This window comes from Fundulus heteroclitus, chromosome 12 (genome assembly GCF_011125445.2).
Source record: "Fundulus heteroclitus isolate FHET01 chromosome 12, MU-UCD_Fhet_4.1, whole genome shotgun sequence".
In the NCBI taxonomy this organism is placed as follows: Eukaryota; Metazoa; Chordata; class Actinopteri; order Cyprinodontiformes; family Fundulidae; genus Fundulus; species Fundulus heteroclitus.
The window spans coordinates 8,235,015-8,257,742 of record NC_046372.1 but is presented as its reverse complement, the minus strand read 5'-3'; the positions used below and the strand labels follow the sequence as shown (position 1 = coordinate 8,257,742).

Here is a 22,728-nt window from a genome sequence, read left to right as displayed (position 1 = left end):
ATACCCAACCTGTGTGGTCCTTAGCCATTGAGATGCCTTCATGAAAAAGCTGTATTTATTGAGAATTCACATTTCTCACATCTGTGAGAATACGCATTCATTAGTTTATCATATAAAATCACAATAAAATGCAGTAATGTTTGCAGTTGTAATATGACAAAAATATGGAAAAGTTTAAGGGATGGAATAGTTTTGCAAGACCCTCTGGGTTCAAAAGCTAAAATGAATTGATTTGATATACAGAAATGAAGGCAGATTGCTTTTATTTATTTATTTTTTTCTTACAATAATCTGAGTGAAACAATCTTTGATTCAATCATGCTTGTGACTGGATTACTAAAACAATCTCAGCAATGATTCCAGCTACTCTGCAATAGAAAGCAAGGCAAAGGCCTTACGTAAGTCGCCAAAGAAAAGCCTCTGGTGAATAAAAACAGGGCTGACAGATGATAGTGTAACATATGGGTGTACCAAAGAAAACAATCAGGAACCAGCTGGAGTGGCTCCGAGACAAGTCTCTGTCTGTTTCAGAGCCGCTCACTGAGAGTAAAACACTAACACACACACACACACACACACACAGACAGACAGACAGACAGATAGATAGATAGATAGATAGATAGATAGATAGATAGATAGATAGATAGATAGATAGATAGATAGATAGATAGATAGATAGATAGATAGATAGATAGATAGATTTGCAAATTAAACTGTGTCACAATGTGCCTCTGTGCATGTGTGTGAACAGTTTGTTAAAGTGGGAGTGTCTTCTGGCAGAGTTTACCCTTCCTTCTGTCAGTCTTTTTTACTCAGCTAAACAAATCCACTGACAAAAGACGCAGACGCTGGAAGGCTTAATTCCTGAGTGCCTGCATCAGAAAGACATGGATTTCCTGGAGCTGATACTCACCTTGCTTGGTGCAGCCGTTCTGGTCTACTACGGAGGGAAGCTGGTGCTCTTCAGTAGAATGCTTTTTCCTCAATGGTGTTTTCCTCTGTCAAAAACGTTCTTCACCTCTATGGGAGAATGGGCAGGTGAGAAAGTTTTCACCCCATTTGGACAACTATATTTATCTCTATGAATGCAGTTGCATAGGGTAAAAGAGAGCTGTAGCAAAAGTGAGGTGCAAGATGCTCAACAAACACAGCTCTGTGTTGATTCATTTTGCCTAAGGATCGATAATATTTGTGTGCAGAATTATTGCAGAAAGGAGCTCAAGCGGCTCAGGCGTGTTTAGACTTCTCACTGTAACGCAGGACTGCACTTGCACAATGTCTAACTTGAAATGCATGTCCTGACTTTCAAAACAATATATACATACCCAGAGAACACTTAGTGCTGACAAACAGTATCATCTTCTTAGAGATGATTTACGTTGTATTCCATTTGCCTTGGTAAATGAAAATGGGAGCTGGGAATGGGTAAACCTGAGTAAAAATGTTTTAGTTTGCACAGTCGGAGAAGTCGGGATTCCAAAATATAAATAAAAATACACAAAGTTAGGTCTCCAATTTGGCGATGACCAGGAAAGCTGTTGTTTTGTCATAGTACCTCTTATAAACCTCCTTTAAAGGTGTGCTTTCCACATGCAAACCCCACTTTTTAATTTGTTTGGTTCAGAGTTGCAGCCGCTACATGTAACATTGTATTAGACACACTCTTAAAACTATGTCTTGAAAAATAAACAATGGGCCTTAAAAACATTCTGTGACTTTCCCGAGGGGAAAAGTCAGACTACGGTGACTAAACCGTTACAGTTTATTTTGCAGATCGGAAGCCGGGATTTCCGACTGCAAGTGGAATGCAACATCAGTCAGAGTTCACTTGTTAAAGAATCACAAGAAAAGTGAGATTTTAACTGGAATAAGAGGAAGATTTTGAAAACAATATGCAAAGCACATTCAGGGGTTATTGCCAGGAGAATTTATGATTATAAAACAAGCTCTTTCGCACTCCACAGCTGATGCAACAATTATGAAACAAAAAGTTCATATGTCACTTTCACCTGAGCTCAACAGCAATTTCTAACTAAGCCCCCTTAACTTAACCCTTCATACTTTAGTTTCCATTGTAATCGTCCTGCTGACCCCAGAGCAGCTGAACCATATGGGCTGATTTACTTTGGCAGCTTCTGGAGAGTTTATGCAGCTTCCCACAGTGCAGGAGAAAGTCTTGTGAAAGACAGAATTGTGGGCTGATTTTTCTTTCTAAGGAACGATCTCATTCCATTCCAGCACAGCACAGCAGAAAACCCAGAGGACAGTATGTACTAGGCTGCACATAACTCTGCATTCAGCCCCATCTTGACCACTTAAAGCCACATTTGCATAAGTTTGCATTCCTATTTAAATAGATGCACTTATCTAAAAATAAATAAATTGAATGTATTTAATCTGGATTTTCATGTTAACTCACATGCATGTCTTGCAAACGTGTTTTGTAGAGATTTGCGATTCACTTGGTGAAATAGTAAATACAGTAAAACAGACTTTAGACAATATTAGACAGCAACTCATGGAAAAGAAAAAAAAAACACATGCTGTGCCGAACGCCAAAGAAAAAAAAATAAATCTTTCTCCAAAAAGGATAAAAAAAAAAGGATTTAAAAGAAGAAAGTGAAGCTGCCTGCCCAATTTGTAGAAGCCATTCCATAACTTAGGGCCCGCAGCTACGAAGCACACAGGGCAGTGACTTGAATGATGGAGTGCACAGTAAGGTGGGAAAAAAGGATTTATGCAGGTTGGCGAGGTTGGTGAGGCCAACCTGTATAAATCAAGATGGGTAGGATGTTTTAAAAAAGGATTGAGATGCAAATGTACTGAAAGTGGGAAGGGAAGATGGAAAGAGTATCAATCAATCAATCAATCAATCAATCAATCAATCAATCAATCAATCAATCAATCAATCAATCAGCTTTATTTCTGGAGCACAAAGGTTAAAAAACAAGTTAAAAACATACACACACAACATCAAAAGCTAAAAAAGTGTTTTAAAATGTCATACACAACAAAATTACAGTGTATTAAAAGTCAGGAAATAAAAGTGAGTTTTTAAAAGCGATTTAAAAACTGGAAAAGAGGAGGCATGTCTGATACTCAATTGTAAGTTATTCCATAAATTAGGAGCAGGAACGGCAAATGCTCTGTCACCTCTGAGCTTCAGCCTAGTTTTAGGAACTGTCAACAGCAGCTGATCAGCTGCTCTAAGGGGGGGGGGGCAGTAAGGCTGAATCAGCTCACTTAAATATGGTGGAGCAAGGTTGTTCAAACATTTAAGAACAAAAAAAACAAAAGCTTAAAATTAATTCTGTAGTGCACAGGGAGTCAGTGAAGGGATGCTAGGATGGAAGAAATATGCTCGTGCCTACGGGTCTGAGTTATTAAGCGAGCAGCAGAGTTCTGCATAAGCTGCAGACCGGCAAAAGAGGTCTGGCTAATACAGTGCACTACAGTAGTCAAGACGAACTGTGATAAAAACATGGACTTGTTTCTCCAAGTTAGGGCTTGCTAGGATTGATTTCACCTTTTTTATATGACAAAGTTGGAAAAAAAACTGATCAGTTTCTCAAAACCAGAGTCAAACTTTACCCCCCAGATTGATGACATAGTCCCTGAGATAAAATGACAGTGAGCCAAGATCTACGTTTGGGGAGGGACAGCAACTTGGTCCAAACAAGATAACTTCTGTTTTGTTCTCATTCAAACTAAGGAAGTTCGGAGAAAGCCGTGCTTTAATGTCCTCAAGGCAGTGTGTGAGTTTCTTGGCAGTGTTGTGTTGTGCCAAGGGAAAATAGACCTGGCAATCATCAGCATAACAGTGAAATGAAATGCCATATTTCCTGAAAACAGAGCAGGGGGGTAGGGGGGGGGGTAGGTGGAGAGCAAATAAGAGTTAATAAATGAGGAAAGAGAGAGAAGAGCAGAAGGCGCCGTCATGATTCACTGATGTTGTGTTTTGATTTTCGTTCAGTTTCATTTTTATTATCATCTTGTTGGGTCTTGCCTTATTTAGTTCTCTTCTGTGTTCATTGTTGATAGTATGTGTTCTTTGCACTTTTAGATTATTATTATCAGATACATACCCGGGTTTCTTTCCGCGTCTGCTCGTTCTCTGTCACTACCAGCTGCTCCACCTCTCCTGATCGCTCTCTCTCTCAGCTTCAACCCATTCCCCCTGATCACCGGATTTCTGTCCCCTGCCTCAGTACACCCACCGGTTTCTCTCTTCCTCGCCCTTCCGTCCGTTGCCTGCTCCATGTTTGTGCATGTTCCTCAAATTTTATTGTTGCTCCATGCTTCCCCTGTTGCCTGTGCCTTCATCCTCATTTGGTTTATCTGGACTTTCAGTTTTGTCTTCCATTAATATCACTCAACTAAACTTTGCTTTTCACTGAGACCTTTAAAAATTGAGTTGTGACAGAAGTAATCATTGTGGGTCAGGGAGTAACAAAGATTGATAGTGATGAAGTTAGAACGGTATTGAGAAGGATGAAGATTGGAAAGCCAGTTGGTCCTGATGACATACCTGTGGACGTATTGGGTATGGAAGTGTATAGGACAGACAAGAGTAGAGGTTTTGACTAGGCTATTCAATGAGATCTTAGAAAGCAAGAAAATGGCTGAAGAATGGTGTAGAGGTCTGCTGGTACCAGTTTTCAAGAGCCAAATAGATGTGCAGAGTTGTGGCTACTACAGAGGAATAAGGTTGATAAGTCATGCAATGAAGGTATAGGAAAGAGTAGTAGAAGCTAGACTGAAGGTCAGACCCGCTCTGCACCGCTCAACGTCAAATTACAGAACAACTCCAGTTTTCTGTTCCATTCAGGTCCTTTGGGCTCCAGCAGGTCAACCTCCACAATTCCAATCATAGCAAACATGAAAATGAATGCCAACAACATCCGGTTTGTCAAAGTTAAAGGGTCAATAAGCAATATTTCACCAGCACTGAGCACTGTCTGTAGACCAAAACAACATCTATGACAAGCTGCGCCTCTGGCCCCTCCTTTCCCTCCTCAGCCGTCGCCTCCTATGCACCAATCTTTAAAGGATAAAAACACAGCAAAACAGCTTCACCTCTCAGAGGAACATTTCTGGTGAAGAGGTAACTCTTAACTTTATGTTGTTAGCAAGACATCATTTTCATCTGCTTGGGGTGCTGTTCACCATGTTGCTCCAACGTTGCGCCGCGCTGATGGTGGTGTTTTAGGGCGGGGAGGGGCTAAGCCCAGACTGCCAGTCTGGGCTTAGTCAATTAATGACCAATTAAGGAAGCTGAATTGTCATTTCAACATTTAATTTGACACATGGTAATCTTCTAAAATAGATTTGCATTCTGCTCGTAATGATGATCAGACTTGCTCTCCTCGGGCTCCAAGAAACTTTGGAGCATAGCTAGAGAGAGTAACCATGGATGTAGGCGTCGCTTTTCCTGGATTTAAGCACTCATGGGGGCAGTCTGGAGCACAATGGACCCGTACAAGAACGGAGGATGTGGAATCTAGGGGTATGAGAGCTGTAAGACAGTGGTGAGGTGTGCTGGTGGTGTCACAGAGGAATTCAAGTGGAAGCGGAACAGATGTGATTAGACAGCAATCTCCATGGACTAAGATCTTGGTAGATTACATTGTGATCTGCAGTATGAGAAGGGAACAGGTGGAGGAAAATCTAGAGAGATGCAGGTTTGCCCTGCTTCTCTCTCAAGGTTAGACGTAGCAAGACAGAATACGAGTGTGAATACCAGTGTGAGGATTGTAAGTACTGGGGGGTACTGGGGATCTAATGTCGAGAGCAATGGTGAGTGTGGAAAAGAAGTGAAGAAAGTGTCAGGTGTGTTGTGTGATGAAATTAAATAAAAGGTGTACAAGACAGTGGCGAGACCAGCGATGTATAATTTAGAGACAGTACACCTGAGGAAGAGACAGGAGGCAGAGCTGGAGATAGCAAAGATTAGATGTTGAGGTTCTCTTTCGGAGTGACGAGGATGGATAGGATCAGTATTGAGTACACCAGAGGGACAAGCCAGAGAGGCCAGAAAAGTGCCACAGTGGTCTCATCTGACCAGTGATTTCTCTTCCACATGTTTACAGTGTTCATCTACATAGCTTGCGGCCAGAATCATTTCTGGCACAGCATTTTGCTTAGTGATACCAGAGCACAGGGGCAGGATAGAGATGCACGCCTCACCTTTCAGATTTTAATTTGTAAAACGATGCATCCTTTTCTTTCAACTTCACAATAATGCAAAATTTGAAGACTTGTGAAGTGGAAACTCTGGCAACAAACTGTACCCAAGGATGAATTGCCCCGCAGCAAGTCTGTCAACGGACCATAATCATCTATTGTTAATCAACATGTGAGAACCGTGGGAAAATTCCTCATGGTGACAGCATTCTGAAGTAATTACTGGGAACTAGACAATAGAAAAACATTGACCTAAGGCCTATTATTTTTAAATCCCTTTTCCTTCCTTTTATTTTTATTTTAGTACTACACATGTTCATGGCACGCTTTTAAAACAATTTACTGTATAACTGCCTCACTGTGGGTAACAAAAAAAAAATTCTAGTATTTCTTCCTTTCTGTATTGCTCTTTCTCCTACTAGTTCATTTAGAAAATGTGCTCGTTGCAGTAATGACAAAGAAGCTCATTTGCATGAGCTATGCGTCACACTCCTGATTAAGCTTCTGATTACTGTCCATGCAACACTTCAATTCAATAAATTGTCACTTGTTAATGTGTAAATTGTCAGTGTGTTGTATCCAATTTTATATAAGTAGAACTTAAATATACTTTGAAAAAAATATATATTTAGATCTAGTTGTACCTAACAATACATTTAATTTCATAAGTCTTTGTGTGTCTGTCTTCACACAGAGAAGAAGTTAAGCGCAATCCCGTTTATTTATTTATTTTAATTTTTATGCCCATAGAGTTTAATATGATGTTGGCCTACTCTTTGCAGCTTTAACAGCTGCAATTCTTCTTGGAAGACTTCCCACAATGTTAAGAGTGTGTTTATGAGCATTTAGGGTCATTCCTTCAGAAGCACATTTGTGAGGTCATACATTGCTGTTGGACAAGAAGGCTTGGCTCACAGTCTCGGCTCTAAATCCTCCCCAAGGTGTTCTGTGGGCTTGATGGTTCTGTGCAGTCTGTAAAGGTCTTCCTTCCACAGTAGACTTGCTTTTTCTTGTCTTTTTGGACCTTGCTTGTGCATTAATGACTAATGCAGCCATGTTGGAATAGGCAGGTGCCATAACTAAACTGTTCCCACACAGTTGAGAGCATAAAATTGTGTTAAATATCTTGGTTTGCTGAATCATTTTGTATTCCTTTAACTTGAACTAAGGGGCCCAATTACAGCTCCTAAAAACAAGCCCCCCTAAAGTACAGTGCCTTGCAAAATTTAACTCTCCCTCCCCTTGCCGTTTTTTGCCTGTTTTGTTCCATTCCAACCTATAATTTAAACAATTTTTAAACTTATTTTATTTGATGGATCTGCACAAAATAATCCGTTTTGGTGAAGTGAATTGATAAAAACAATACATATTAAAAAAACATTTAAAAAATATAATTTTCTATGTGGATATGTATCCGTCATCCTCATTGTTATGCCACCCTAGAAAGATCTGGTGTAACTAGATTCTGTTCCACCTCACCTGATTCAAATGATTGATTGCATAACCTCCTCTGCATGCCATCGAGCGCTGCAGAGGCCTCTTAAACATCCATTCATTTAAGTCAGGTGTGTGGCAGCAAGGAGACGTCTAAACCGTGCAGGACAGGAGTACTTGAGGACCACGGCTGGGAAACACAGACGCTAGTGTCTCTTGATCTGTCAGTGTAAACAGACAACCTCTGTGTATCCTGACATCATTTGTCATTTTTACATTTAGTTTAGCTTTTACTGGATCTCATTCCTGCTCAGTCTTTTTTATTTTTTATTTTTTTTTGCATTTGGAGGTGCCTGCTTACCCACTGCATGTTACACACACGTCAACTCATCTGCCGAAACCACCTAACATCTGTGTGTTGGGTTTATTGTCAGTTCTGATAACAGGTTTTCTTTATTTTTTTCTGCTAATCTGTGATGGTACAGCTCAGTTGTTAAGGAAACAGACATTTATTGACGGTAACATCTCACTTTAAGGTTTGTGGAGCTGACAGTAACATGCTGTAGAGAAACGGTGAAGAGAAAAAAAAAACATAATCTAAGCTGTCTGTCAACCAGCATTTTAACCATGATCAGAGAAAAATTGCCGGTGCAAAACATTACATGGGAAGAGAGTGTTGCATCAAACCTAGGTTGAAAACAATTTTTTTTTCCCATTTGAGAGGTTTCAGGGAGCTTTCAGAAGGATATCAAAGCAAAGTCAAAACAAAATCAAAGCTTGTCTTCACTGTGTATTTTAATATATAGATAAAACCATAAATCTAACAGCTTTACTGGAAGATAGACATCTTTAGCTTCACCTTCCAAAGGTGCATTACTGCCATCACAAAAACAAAGGAATTAAACTGCAATATTTAATTCTCATACCTTTCCACTATACCAAGCACGTTTGCAAAAAACACACATACCTTGCTTCAGGAAGCACAATGGGCCCTTGCAGTTTCTCTATATTTTAAAACGACCTAAAATCATTTGCCAGTTTGCAACACAGCCAGGAAAAAAACAAACTGAGTCAAAGTCCATTACCCCTCTTGAATGAAATGCTGTGGCAGAAACAAATATCTGCAGGCCTCAAAGAACTGATGCAACATTACGATATAAAAAACTGTAATCTCTTAGCTGTACCCCCTAAAAATGTCATGGTGCGTATGCATAGTGATATTAAAGGATTTAATAAGAGGGTAGGACGTGGAATCAGGGTAACAGAAAAAAAAACAGAAGGGAACAGACGAAACAAGCACTGAGCCATGAAACCAAGACGTTTAAATACTAAGAGAAGGAGGAGAGTGTCTCTGAAATCAAATGAGTCCAAGAAAATAGCCTGACCTGAAAATAGCAAGAGCTTAACAACCATAATAAACCTAGAAATGGTCAGAGTGCAGACAGAGCTAGATAGATATTCAATTTCAAAGCCTGTATATCTATATTTAGTCAATTGGATTATTCGTAATTAATTGGAGATGAATGAATATGTTAAGAATTACACTGTTAATTTCATGGTTACATTTAATTGATTTATTAGTTTTAGTTTGTGTATGTATGTATGTATGTATGTATGTATGTATGTATGTATGTATGTATGTATGTGTATATATGTGTGTGTGTGCAAAAGGTATTAGTTTCCAGTAACAATAACATGTGAAAAAGTCCTCATGGCAACAACTGCAAAGACTATTCTAACCCCATTTTACAGAAGTGAAGTAGGTTTCAATATTTTTATCATGGTTCAGAGCCAAAGCGCAGTGGTGATGTGAGCACTTGGAAACAAGCAGTTTCTGTCTGTTCTCAGTTTTTTTTATTTTTTAATCAGTTGAGGAACATGCTGTTTTAGCACAGTGTGTAAGAACAAAGTGGGCCGGAGTGTAAACAAATACATGCACAAGGCGCTCCTGAGATCCGTCTGACAGCGCAGCAGGATGTCTGCTGCTGCGGGTGACGACAGCGCCCCCAGTGTTGAAAATGCGAACTGCAACTGCCAGGGCCCGCTGATTGAACATGAATGCCTGATTCTGTTCCTTCTCTTTCAGTGGTGACTGGTGCCTCAGAAGGTATAGGAAGAGCTTATGCATTTGCAGTAAGTGACTTTTTAAACAATGTGATAAACATTTTTTTTCGTATTTGAAATCACAGCTAAAGGATGTTTACCGTTTATCTGATGCCTGTTTCCCTGATTCACCGTCACACTCCCAGCTTGCCGAGCGAGGGATGGATGTTGTTATCATGAGTCGAACTAAAGCAACGCTGGAGGAGGTGGCAAAGGAAATAGGTATAACGTTTGCTTGTTTCACGGCTGTAAAGCATCCACAACTAATCCCATTTTATCATTTGTGAAGGTGCCTGTAGTTCAGGGTAATGCCAGCATTTCCTGTATCCACAGGTGCAACCACGGGACAGAGGGTGAAGGTGATTGTCGCAGACTTCAGTGAGGAGGAGGCCTTCAGGGAAATAGAGGAAGAGATGAAACACCTCAATGTTGGGGTTTTAGGTCAGACATTCATGCTTCATATGTTTGATTATCAAAGCAAGGGTTGATGAATGAGAAGTAAAACAATTAATACATGAAATTAATATTTCTGTCTTCTCAACAACGTTTTCTTTGCTCCCCTCTAACGCAGTTAACAACGTTGGGGTGCTCCCCAGCTTCATCCCCTGTAAGTTTCTCGAATCTGAGGGACTGGACAAGGTCAGTGGCTCTTCACAAATTTGACCACGAGGTCATCCTCCTGACCTTCACATGCATGTGCAGATGTAAATGCAGCATTTGAAGAGGGTTCTCTTTCTTTCTGGCATGAATGAATCCAGCTGTACAAGAGAAAAATAAAGCTATAGATGAGCTTTTCCCACGGCCCATGCTGCTCTAATAAACGGCCTTCAAGCTCCTCTACGTTGTTGCTTCTGGAGTGTCTCGTCTGCCTCGTGGTTATACTACAGGGTATCTGTTAAGTTTAGGGGGACTTGCTATCAAACAGAGATGCTGCTATCATTAAAGCAGGGGCTGGTAATTTTACCACTGTGGGCAGCTGTAAAGTCCCATTGAAAAAGATTAAATCAGCATCTCCTTAAAGCTAACACGAAGGGCTTCCCATACTGCTAATCTAAACCACAGTGGACCAACGCCAGCAGATGATGACATGGCTCCCAAAATCATCACTGATTGGAAACTTTGTACAAAACCTTAAATAACCTGCGTCTTCACTCTTCTTCCAGACTCTGGGTCACTGATTCTGAAGTGACCCCTAGTCACAGTCCACACCTTGTGAATCCCCCATAAACTCTTGAACTGGCTTTGCTTCACAATCCTCTCAAGGCTGTGGTTCGTCCCTGTTGCTGTGTACATCACTTTCTACGCAAAAGTTGGGATCTATACTAAAGAAAGAAAAAAATGCGGAAACAGAAAAATGTGGAAGCAGGAAAATGTGCGGTCCTCATGGTAACTCTGACCCATGCGTACGCTGATTTTGGAGACGGGAGGAATTCAGATGGTAAAGTGATGAACTGCAGCCAAACTGCATCATGATTCCTCTCAGATGTTCAATTTCACTCCATATCAGACTTTAATCATAGATCCAGTCAAATCCCCACTGTTATTCTTGCTTGCACCGGTGACACATAACAATACACAAGTATAGTCAAAATGCAAAAAATATGCCCATAAACCAATTTAAATCTGGAATAAAAGTCTGCCCAACATTTTTTGGTGTGATGGTTTTCTACCATCACATTCCTCTCCCCAATGATCTCCAGGGTGACGTGTAGCACAGATTAACAGATCACTGTGACAAGATGTGAGGCAATTACTTTAATTGCTGTAAATGATCAAACACACTCGTGTGTAAAGCTGCTCAGATGATGCAATGGCACTGCCTGAAGACCTTGCAAATGGAGAATTTAGAGGGAACGTGATTTCAGGAATCAAAGATTTCCTGGCTAATGATGACGACTGGCCGATATGCCGCTTTAGACTCTGAGCATTGGATTCTGTAACCTACAGCGGACAGTGGCTACTACCCCCACCCACCTGAGGTGGCGATCAGAACACACAGCCTCAGAGGAGTTTCAACACGGAGCCTGTCACCCGAAGTTTGAAACTGCACTGAAGTTGACTTTTTAACAATTTTAATGTGGGCAACATCTGTGCTCAGCTTTTACCTATGATTTTACAGATTTAATAAATATGTTTTTTGTTCACAGTTTCTTTGCTTTTTCTCCATGGTTGCTATTTCACTATAAAAAAAACATAAGCTGTCTCATTTAAATACACATTAACATTCAGGAGGTGCTTTGCATTGACTATTTATTGTTGAATTTGGGCGTGTAGAGAGTAGAACCTGAGGCGGAACCAGGTACGTCTACGTTCAGGTGCAGCTGTGATCTTTAAAGGAAAACTTTGTGCTGGTGTGCGTGTGCATGGTTTTATAAATCAGATTTGTTTTTTTGTGTACACCATTTTTTGTTTTCTTAGCGTATGCACACTTTTAAAATAGATCTTTATAACACTGTATGAAAAGAGATAACAGTTTTTTTCTCTTTCTCTTACCATAAATCAGACCAAACATTTCCTGTTTTAGCTCAATTATTATTGTTTATATTTGCTAAATGCTAGAATATTATTATGATATGCAATAAAAAGAATACACCTGTGACTTCTAGTTCACTGAGCTGAGTGGATAATTAGTATGAAGAATAACTGCAAACAAACGTTAAGAAAATGTTCTTAACCACATAAGGTGGGAAGGGAAATCCAAGGTTTTTATCTTAGAGAAAAGTGTTGTACTTTAAACTTTATGATCCAATCACTTTATTTAAGTTTAGTTAGAGTTTTCATTCTCATAAAAAATGTCCTTCTTCTAAAAATATTTTAAAAACACAATATGGAGATGCATAGCTTAAACTAATTTTGCCTGATAAACCAGACAAAATGGCGATGCATTCAGCTGCTCCTCTAACTTTTGAGATTTTTCTCACACCCAGCAGCACAGCAGTTTCTAAAAAAAACAACTAATAAATAAAAAAAGCAAAAGAACCTTAAATATGAAGTCAAATTCTTTTGAAAATAAAATGTAACACGATAGTTTCATCATTCAATGCTCTGACAGTCAAAGTAAAGTCAGAATTCATTAAAGACAAACTCACTGACTCCAGTGTTTATGTGTGTTTTCAGACAATAACAAAGCTGATAAACTGCAATGTTAAAACTTTGTGCAAGGTAAGTGAGTTTTTGTTGTTTCATGTTTCGGCCACAAATTCCAACCCAACTGTGAAATTCAAAAGATAAATAATTTTTACTGCTATTTCACTGATATGGACCTCAGATGCTTATCTTCCTCCCGTTTTACTCAAATCTGAACTTGTTTTCATATCTGAACTTGTTTTCATTTGTCTTCAGATGTGCAAAATAATCCTCCCAGGCATGGAGAACAGGTCTCCTACCCATGTTTTCTTCATTAGATGTAATGTTTAATAGTGTTATATTATGACATACTGTTCAATATAGTGTAGTTATCCACAAATATGTTTGCTGTGGTTAATTTTGTATTATTTTTTTTTTTTGGCTCTTAGGAGAAAGGGGGTAATTATCAACGTTGCTTCAGGCATTGCTTCATTTCCCTTTCCACTATACACCCTTTATGCCGCATCAAAGGTGATTTGCTCCTCCTAAAATACTTTACAGTTCCTCTAATAGGATCACAATTCATAATTCTCGCATGAATTCTGGCTTCTGCAGATCTTTGTGGAAAGATTTTCTCAAGGTCTCCAAGCCGAGTACAAAGGCAGAGGGATTCTCATACAGGTACTACGGTTCTCTCCCAGGCTTTAGCTGAAAGACTTTGGATCACCCAATGGGGAGAGATTGTTTGCTACAAAGCTATAAGAGATTCCTAAAACCCATTCTGAATGTTTTATTTGTTCTCAGGCAGTGGCTCCGTTTGGGGTCTCCACCCGGATGGCGGGTTTCCAACAAACGAACACCGTGACTCTGCTGCCAGAAGAGTTTGTGCAAAAATCCCTGCAGTACCTCAGAGCCGGAGACAAGATCCACGGCAGCCTCTGTCACACGCTCCTGGTAACACCAACTTCCACAAATACCTCCTGATGCCAAATTACTTTCAACATTCAAACGCTTTGAACTTTCCCCTTTATGTTGCATTCAAACACAGACTTCAATGTAAGTCATTAGGAGTTTATGCATTAGGCCAAAATAAAGTTGGCCGTAGTTGCAAAGTGGAAGAATAGTGATATATTATCATTAAATTGTTTTATATGTAAAAGTGTAATTAAGTTGTTACCAGCCTCCTTTGCACTGACACTCCTGGTTAAGATTTGGTGCAACCAATTACCTTCAGAAGACAACTTATTACCAAATTTGGTCGACAAAGGTCTAATTTATTTCTCAGTTTGATTCCAGCTGTTCTGTGAAGGCCTTGGATGTATGTTAGAGAGCATTAGTGAACAAAAAGCATCATGAAGACCAAGGGACACTGCAGACAGGTCCGGCAGAAGGTTGAGCAGACGTTTAAAGCAGAAGTAGGTTATAAAGCAGCATTCCAAGCTCTGCACACCTTACTGAAACACTGTTTCATCCAACATCCAAAATGGAAAGAGTGTGGCACAAGTGCCGTTCATGTAAAGTTAAAAGCTGAGAAAGGAGAGAGTTACTAAAAGGAGCCAACCACAGTAACGCAGGTGGAACTGCAGAGGTTAGATGGGAAAATCTGACGATAACGGTTAGTGGCACGTTTCTCAATTCACAAGAACGCGAGTACAGACTCGTGTTCTCGTTAAGTCAGTTCTTGGCAAGACAGGAAGTACATACTTGGGGAGAACGGGATCACGCAGAGCGTATCTCTGTGTAACAGAAGCGTATTCGTGACATCACCACACACGGCTCGTCTGGACCTGCATTTCACCTCCTGTTACTAGTAGTCTTTAGATGATGATAAATTATTACTTATATTGATCATAAAATGAAAATATTGTATGAATAATGTATTCTTTATTAAATGTGAGAGGTAATATTTTGTTAAATAAATGATACGTTCTTTAGCCTTTTTTAACATACAAAACTATTTATACACTACACCATATTTCATTGAATTTTTTTTTCAATATAATAATATTTTTAATATCTAAAAAAAAAAAGCTGCGGTGGCAGTGCATTCTGGGAAAGCGGTCAGTCTGAAGAATGCACAAGTTTGCCCTGATGCAGGCTCGATAAAGAGGGCGGGGCGAGAACAACATCCGGGGATTTGGTCCTTTCTCCATCTGGTGGTCTTGGTGCTGGAGCTGAGGCTGATGACGTGTCACGAGCACACGAGAACGCTCAAGTACGCATATTGGGAAACGGCCCCAGCCTTTATGGTGGAGTGGCACGAAAAAAGCCATTGTTGAAATAGGAGGCCCTGTTTAAAATTTTCCAAAAGCCATGTAGGCGATGCAGCAAGTATTTAGAACAGTGCTCGGCAACCTGTGGCTCCAGATCTGCTAGTGGCTCTTTGGACCCTCCACAATGGCTCCTAATAACTTTGGCTCAGTATAATAAATAACTAACTTGCGCTTTTAAACATTTACATAATAAAATGTTTTAGACTTTTGCAGTTTTTCAGTTTCATAGAATGATTGCTTTGAATTTCCACAACAGAATGAAACTAACCTGTAATATATTTTAAATATATTTTCATATACATTAGGTTGGAAACAATCTGCTTTTGTTACATAATTTTCCACAGATATTCATATTCCATTGAGGAAAATGTTCCCCTCCTCTTTACGCAATTTGCTTAAGTTTTTCTTGATTTTAAACCCTAAAAATAATAATTAAGATAATTGTAGTTGTTTAATAATGACGACAAATTTCCTCCAGTAGACTTTTATCAAAAATTAGAAGTTGTCTTTCTTTTTTTCAAAAGGTCACATAACATGCGTGTCTCTGAAAAAGTTTTATTTAGCTGGACTGAGGGCAAAAACTAAAATAAATAAATAAATAACTAAATGAATGTCTCTTTGGATTGTAAAGGTTGCAGATACCTGATTTAGAAGATGTTGCTCTGGTCAGATCAGACCAAAATCAAAAGTTGTATGGAAAGCTGTAGCTTGATTTGTACACATTAAACCCACCGTGGAACATGCAGCGGCAGCATCGTGTTGTGGATTTGGTTTTCTTCAGTAGTGACAGACAAGCAGGTCAGACATAATGAGAACGTGCATCGGAATAAATGAAATGTAACTTGTGCAGAGGTTCACCTTTCAGCGGGGCAGCAACCCTAACACAATCAGCCAGAGCTGTGATCGAATGATTTATTTATCTGTTAGAACGGCCCGGCTGGGTCTCTGGCAAGATGTTCTGGCTCAGCTATAGCTACACTGCAAAGAAGAATGGGCCAAAACTTCAATCTGTAGATATGCAAAGTTGGCAGAAACACACACATAAAGATTTTAAATTTAAAGTGCAGCAAAAAGTACTTCTTTTGAAGTTTTGAAATGATCAAAAAATTTTAAAGCCATGAATCTTTCCACTTCCTAGTTACCTGTTACTTTGTATCTTTTAATCAGATAAAAACACAAGAAAATATACGGAATTTTGTGTTAAAGGATACATTTCTGTAAAAAAAAAAAAGTGTCAAAGTTTGTAGAAGGCACTGCATGCCGGCAGACAGAGGAGGTCCTAACTTGTGTGTTTATGCTGTTCATCTAGGCCTGGTTGCTGCAGTCGATTCCCCTGAAGATCCTCCATGCCGAGTTTGTGCTGCAGGGCTTACAGAACTACGTTAAAAAGAAAACGGGTCAAAAGGAATCCGTTTCCGACCTCTAAAAATGGTATGAAGAAATAGGAGAATGTGAAGATTGTGATTGCAGTTTTGATTATGCAACTGATAGAGGTGAGCTATGAAAGGTTTGATTGTTAGGCTTTTGGTTCATTTTAAATGTGTATATAATTATGGTTAGAATTTCGCAATACCTATGATTTATTGTTTTTCCAACCGGTTGAGCCAAAAATCCTCAATAACTGAAACTAACCACACTAATGCGCAGCTATACAGTTTTATTGTACAAATAGTTGAAAACAACATTTCCTCATAGTTTCTGTTTTGCACCCGTTTTTTTTTTTTTCATGTGTTTTATCTGCTATGTTGCAATTCAAGTAAATAGATGCCAGGTTGATATACCAGAGATATTAAATGTTCAGAAACAAAAATAATAATAAAATACAACACAGCTCTTCACTTGTTTATTTGGAGAAATCTGGGAAGAATTAAGTCCCATTTGTATTGACAATATTGTCAACTTAACAGTCAATGAAAAAACAAGAACTCTCCCTTATATCTTATGTTTTTTTATCATGAAATGTGAACATATTTATCTCTGATCTAAGTTTTTTCTTCTCGAAAATGTTCTTTTCATTTAGTTGAACTTAAACAAAAACAATTTGCCTAAAATGTATATAGCTGGAAAACGTGTTTTCTAGCGGATAAATAATTTAGGACATCCTACCCTCTGATAAGTCTCACCCTCTTTAGCTGAAATAGTTTCAGAGAGATGCTTCCTGTATCCGTCTACCAGTCTTGGACCCGGTTGTCCCGCTCCTCACATTTCTTGCACGTTTAGCCTATTTTAAGTCTCCCCAAAGCATCTCGTTGAGGTAAAGATGTGGGCTTTGACTCGGTCCAGAACTCTCTACTTCTAAATTCTCAGCCAGTCCTTGGTAGATTTACTTAATTTGCTTATTTCATTTTATTTTCACGGCTGGTCTTACTTTTCCCCCCCCCCTTAACAAAAACCCTCTGATACACAGTGTAATTCATGGTGGACTCTATGCCAGATCCAGCTGTAGCAAAGCATCACCAAACAACGACACCTCTACCTCCTTGTTTGACAATCTTTGAGTTCTCCTCCTGGTGTATTTTGCGAAAGCCAAACACGTCCTCTGTTCCGGTGTCCAAATAATTCAGTTTTAGACTGTGTGATGCCTTGCCACACCTAGAAGCTGCTACGGCGTTCTTTCTGGAGACCTCAGACGGATCGTCATGCCTGAAGTTTAAAGATTCAAAACAGTCTTCACAACGGGGGGTAACAACGTTCTAATCTTGTCCAGTTTTAGCCATTTTAAGCAGGAATACAAGTGGATAAAAAAAGACTTACATCGTACAGAAAATCTGAAAGGTATTATCTTTGGTTTTATTTTTTATTTTTTTCCAGTAATAGCTCAGTATTGTTAAATCTGATATTATCTATACGTCCAAATGTGTTGAAAAAGAAAAGGACTGTGCCTGTGTGTCATAACTTTTTTTTTTCATGTGATTGTACACTGACTGACATCCTGTTAACAGAAATCATAAAGAACATGAATACTTTATGAGTCTGGTGTCTTACTGCTCACCTAAATGTGTTAACCCAAAAAAAAACCCAAAAAACTGCACAACGCATCATATAAAGGCGGAGTTTGGACCAGGTTGGCAACAGACAACAGGAAGACCCGACTTTGACGGCCTGCTGCTTCTGCAAATCATGTGCAGTGATCTAAAATGCTGAGATGTCCCCTCATTTGTCTGCACGGACAGGTTCGCACGGGCGTTTGTGCTGCGAAGGACGTCTGACCTAGAAAAGGCAAAAAATCATAGGAGGACAGCATGTTTAGACAGGCAAGATGTACGATCCTCCCCCATCAGAGATAGCGCAGGGGCTGGGAGAAGAGAAGGAGATGGTCAGAGTGACCCCGAGCTTAGATCCTCGACGGCTGCTCTGACTGTTTCAGGCTGAAACTGAATGTCACCTACTCAAAGGAGGACCGCCTTTATTTGTCCTGCGTGACCTTCAACGAGACGATCTTAAGGCGCAACCGTCCATCAGTCGGACGGAGCGATAAAAGCGACGACTGGGCAGTGGAGATTAAAAGTTTGTGCGAACGTAACTTCTGAATACAACATTCTTCAGTAAAACACGGCAAAACACATCGGGGCTTCGCTGCAGCTTTGAGACATGTCTCGCTGTGTGATTAAACACCTTTAAATGTCGACTTTTACTTGCAGATGTGCTGAGGGACTCTAAGGTGCCTATTTTATTTCTGTTTGCGTTTGTGTTGTGTCCAGTAAATGAGCGCTGATGGTCGGTATGCCGTGGCCCGAAAAAGTATTCATGCCCCATTAAAATGTTAAAATCTTCCATGTTCTTTAAGTGTCAACAAACAAACTTCAACGTATTTTAGTGTGATAGACCACTTTGCTGGTATTCCAAAAAAAAAGTAAAAAACAAAGCAACTGGACTTGTTTTCCGTAGTTGAAGACGTTTCACCTCCTCTCCAGGAAGCTTTCTCAATTCAAAAAGTCTGGAGTAATGTGCAGTACCAAGCTTTATACTACTGCCCAAACAAAGGCCTTGTAATGGCTTAGATAATATATAAATTCAACCGAAACAGGTCCACCCCTTAGTAATGGGCGGTCGTTAAAGCCATTAAGCCAGCAGATTGAACCGAAACTGGTCCACTCCTCTGTAACGAGGAGTTGTTAGGGTTGTTATTGTCTTGGGTTAAAGGAGCGATGTTTTGATCACCCATATGAGGGTGAGAATTGAGGTGATGATTGGCCGGAATTAATTCTATAGCTGTATTGTAAGTTTTTGAGAGTTGGAACCTAAGGCCTCCTAAGGTTGTTTTTTCTCTCTTCACCAGCACTTTGTTGGTATTTTTGCTCCATTTACCACTTCAGAAAACCCCAAATAAGTAAATAGCTCCTGAAACTGAAGTTGATGAAAAGAGATGATTTAACAGAGCATCTTGGGTTTGAGAGTTATTTGTTCACTCCATCCTGTTTGTCAGTCACAAAACGGGACGGGTCTATAATGCAACAATTAGGTCTGCAGAGAGGATCATCAGGGCTGACCTTCCCTCCACCCAGAACTTGTAGAGGTCTAAAAAAGGGCAGCCAATATCTCTGCAGACCCCACACATCCTGCGCACAAACCGTTTAAACTTCTACCTCCAGGTTGGCGGTCCAGAAGACCTTTTTTTCTCAAACCAGTCACCACAGAGACTTTCTTGCCTCTGGCTGTTGATCCGATGAACAATGAACAGTCAACAGCGCCCAGATCAAAACCATGCTTAGTGGCACCTATCCAACCAAGTATTCTGTTTTAGTAGAACCAAGTAAAATATATATATATATATTTTAATTTTCTTGTTTTGTATATTTGTACAAGAATGTTTTTATTGAGAGCAAAGCAAACCAAGGTTGAATTTCAACCAACTTGGTGATTAAAGCTGATTCTGATATTTGGCCTTTATGGATGAATGGTAAGAAGAAGGTAATTGCTGAAATACACCGATGCCTGGAGAGTCGGGTCACCAAGAAGCTCTTTCCCATGAAGTTTGACCACAAGTTATTCCAGCACATAAACATGTTAAGACGCCTATTTTCTGTTGTGGGGACCTCTGCTGATCTATTGCTGCCAACAACTGAATTTCTCCTTACATAGATGATACACCAGGCTCTGTCTCACTCCTGGACAAAGCTATCGACCTATACTTTGACTATGTGCTCTCTTTCATCCTACAAACTTGAAAACTGGCCCAGAGCTTATCTGCCTCCAGCTGTGTTTCTTTCCTATATGAAGCCAAAGTATCGTCATTAACTTTTAACATTTTTTTTATATAGAAGGTACTCCTGGATCAGTACTCCTGGATTCTGTTCTCTCATCTCCCCCCACCCAATCAGCTGCCGGCTGAATTTTAGTTATTTCAACCCAATGTCTGTGATCAAAAATCAAAGGCCACTTATTGAAGACGTTGTTCTTTGTGGTATCACTTTGTTGGGTGGATATCTGCGGAGCTTTAACAGACCCAAGACCTCAGACATGACCAGGTATGACAAAAAAAAAAAATGCAAAATATGAAGCCATATTGTTGTAAAATGTCTATACCCATCTATCTATTCCAAAAACTAATTTACAAGTGAGAAGCTCATCGGAGGCTTTATTTTGCATAACTTGACTGAAAGTTTCTCATGTTTAAATTGACCCTCAAGCCTTTAACGTGATGTTTATGAAAACGCTAGAGCTGACATTTTCATCCCGCAGCAGTCTCTACAGACAACTATACTTTCTATACTTTCAGTACTTTCTGAAGGTGAAGCTGACCAGTACGCATGTCTTCGCTCTCATGTCCTGTTTGCTTTGTTCTGGTTCTGATTTTATCATTCTGTTCGCAATGTCATTATGTGGATTTTACTTTCATCAAGGCCTTGTTATACTCCTTACTTTCCAGTCGATTTTTTTTCCCTTCATGTTTTGCCCAAACTCCTCTAAATTGCATGTTTCTGTTTGATGAATAATCTGCTCAGTAGTATCCCTGGTCTTAGCTGAGGGTTATATTGCTTTTTAACACTGCTGTCTGAGATTCAGTCACATTTATTCACATCATTCTCAATTTTGTAGTAATAATAATAAAATTTATCCTAGATTATTTATCGTATCTTAGCATTCGATAACTATTTATTTGTGGTGTTATCTGTCAGAGAGCTTTTATTCAAAGAGTTTCTTAAAATGTTGTCAGAGGTGTCTGACAATATGTTTTTGGATGCTCAATTTCTAATCTCAAAGCTTACAGTGGGTCTCTAAGGTCTCATGTGACAACTTCTCGTGTCCTTCTTGTAATATTTCAAATCGCCACAAGAGGGCAGAATATGCAAAGACAGTAAAATAAAGAGTATCAGCGACCCTGAACTTGATCTACTGGCAGTTTCATTGTAGCGACTACAAAAACAAAAACGTATACGACTTTAATGCTTCAGGGGGGAAAAATAAGTATTGCAACAAGATTGCACCTATCGTTAAAATTAAATCTGTCACTTCAAATTAATAGCCAGGTCTACCTTAGGAATTTCCTGGAGGAGTTTAATCTTTTAATCAGTCAATAAAAGCTGCCGCCGAGGCCTGCCTGTGTCACCCATTGCTGAAATCAAAAGTTGTTTACACTGGTTGCTCAAGAGCAGGGGGTTTCCACATCTTAGGTGGTCTTCACTCATCGGGTGCCAGCAACATAATGGCGACCCTTTGATGTCTCGTTTCAAAGCGTTGCAAACATCAAAGAGGGAGATTAATTACCAATATTACTACTGTCTATGAGGGAAAAGGTTATAGCCGATCGAGATACCTCCCTTGTTTGTGGGTTTTTACTATCAGTGGGGATGAAATTATTAGATGAGAGGAAGTTTAACACGTCCGAAACCCCGTGGCAGATAGGAAATGTATTTTAGTCTGGGTAAAAGGACGCGATGGCTTCCATTTGAGAGGGTAAGCATGGCTTATATGTTCAATGAAGTCTCTAAAGACCCTTTTATTGTATCCGGTGAGTAGGCCTTTGCGAGGTTTGACTTGCTCTAAAGAAGGGAGTGAAGGATTTCTTGCGACGATGCTCTGTGTGCGACTCCCGTCTCCTACGTTGACACCGCTTGTGTGTTGTTTCAGCAAACAGAAGCGACCAGCAATGGTCCAAGGTCAGCACATGGTCTGTAAAGCCCACCCAAGAGGCGAGGTCAGGACCACTAACCCTCGGAAACACACAGAGTCGCTTTGACGCAGAAAAAAAAGCCGCCGCACACGAAATTATCCGGGTTGACCGGGATATTTTAGGCGGAGATCGGAACCCGTTCACCTTTATGCCTGATCCCCGGTCCAACAGTGGTAAGGTTGTATCTGCCAATAATGGACACTGCTGATCGTAAACATATTAGTGCTACAGTAATTGGATTACTGAGGGTTGAAACACCAACTACTCATACAAAGCTCTGAGACTTTGATGCACAGTTGCATCCTTCAAAATTTAATCAGGAATTTAATGGGGATTCTATGTGATACCCCCCCCCCCCCACACACACACACACACATACACACACACATTGCATAACTGTAAAGCATAAAGATTTTACTCAAAGTTTAAATCTAAAGAGAATCTCTGACCCATTCTTTACAAAGTACCTCTGGCTCAATTTTATGAAATGCATTTTTAAACATTATTTTTGAGTCTAATGCTTAAGTAGATTCTGTTGCTACTAAAGAAAGACCT

General features: G+C 39.7%; 1 protein-coding gene across 1 annotated transcript; it reads left to right on the top strand.

Annotated features, from left to right (window-relative positions):
* The first annotated feature begins 754 nt into the window (after nucleotides 1-754).
* hsd17b3 (hydroxysteroid (17-beta) dehydrogenase 3) lies at nucleotides 755-18,026 on the top strand. The gene is made up of 11 exons (XM_036143879.1): nucleotides 755-1,038; nucleotides 9,704-9,750; nucleotides 9,867-9,942; nucleotides 10,054-10,161; nucleotides 10,292-10,359; nucleotides 12,838-12,882; nucleotides 13,063-13,097; nucleotides 13,236-13,317; nucleotides 13,402-13,467; nucleotides 13,591-13,740; nucleotides 16,369-18,026. Exons 1-11 carry the CDS (start codon nucleotides 888-890, stop codon nucleotides 16,483-16,485), a joined length of 945 nt encoding a protein of 314 aa, XP_035999772.1. The 5' UTR covers nucleotides 755-887; the 3' UTR covers nucleotides 16,486-18,026.
* Nucleotides 18,027-22,728: the final 4,702 nt, after the last annotated feature.

What these genes read in the sequence shown, in the direction of transcription:
- hsd17b3 (XM_036143879.1), top strand. Translation starts at nt 888, where the DNA reads ATGGATTTCCTGGAGCTGATACTCACCTTGCTTGGTGCAGCCGTTCTG. An exon ending in CCTCAATGTTGGGGTTTTAG is followed by an intron (nt 10,162 to 10,291) that starts GTCAGACATTCA and finishes CCTCTAACGCAG; the next exon opens with TTAACAACGTTGGGGTGCTC. An exon ending in CCCTTTATGCCGCATCAAAG is followed by an intron (nt 13,318 to 13,401) that starts GTGATTTGCTCC and finishes TGGCTTCTGCAG; the next exon opens with ATCTTTGTGGAAAGATTTTC.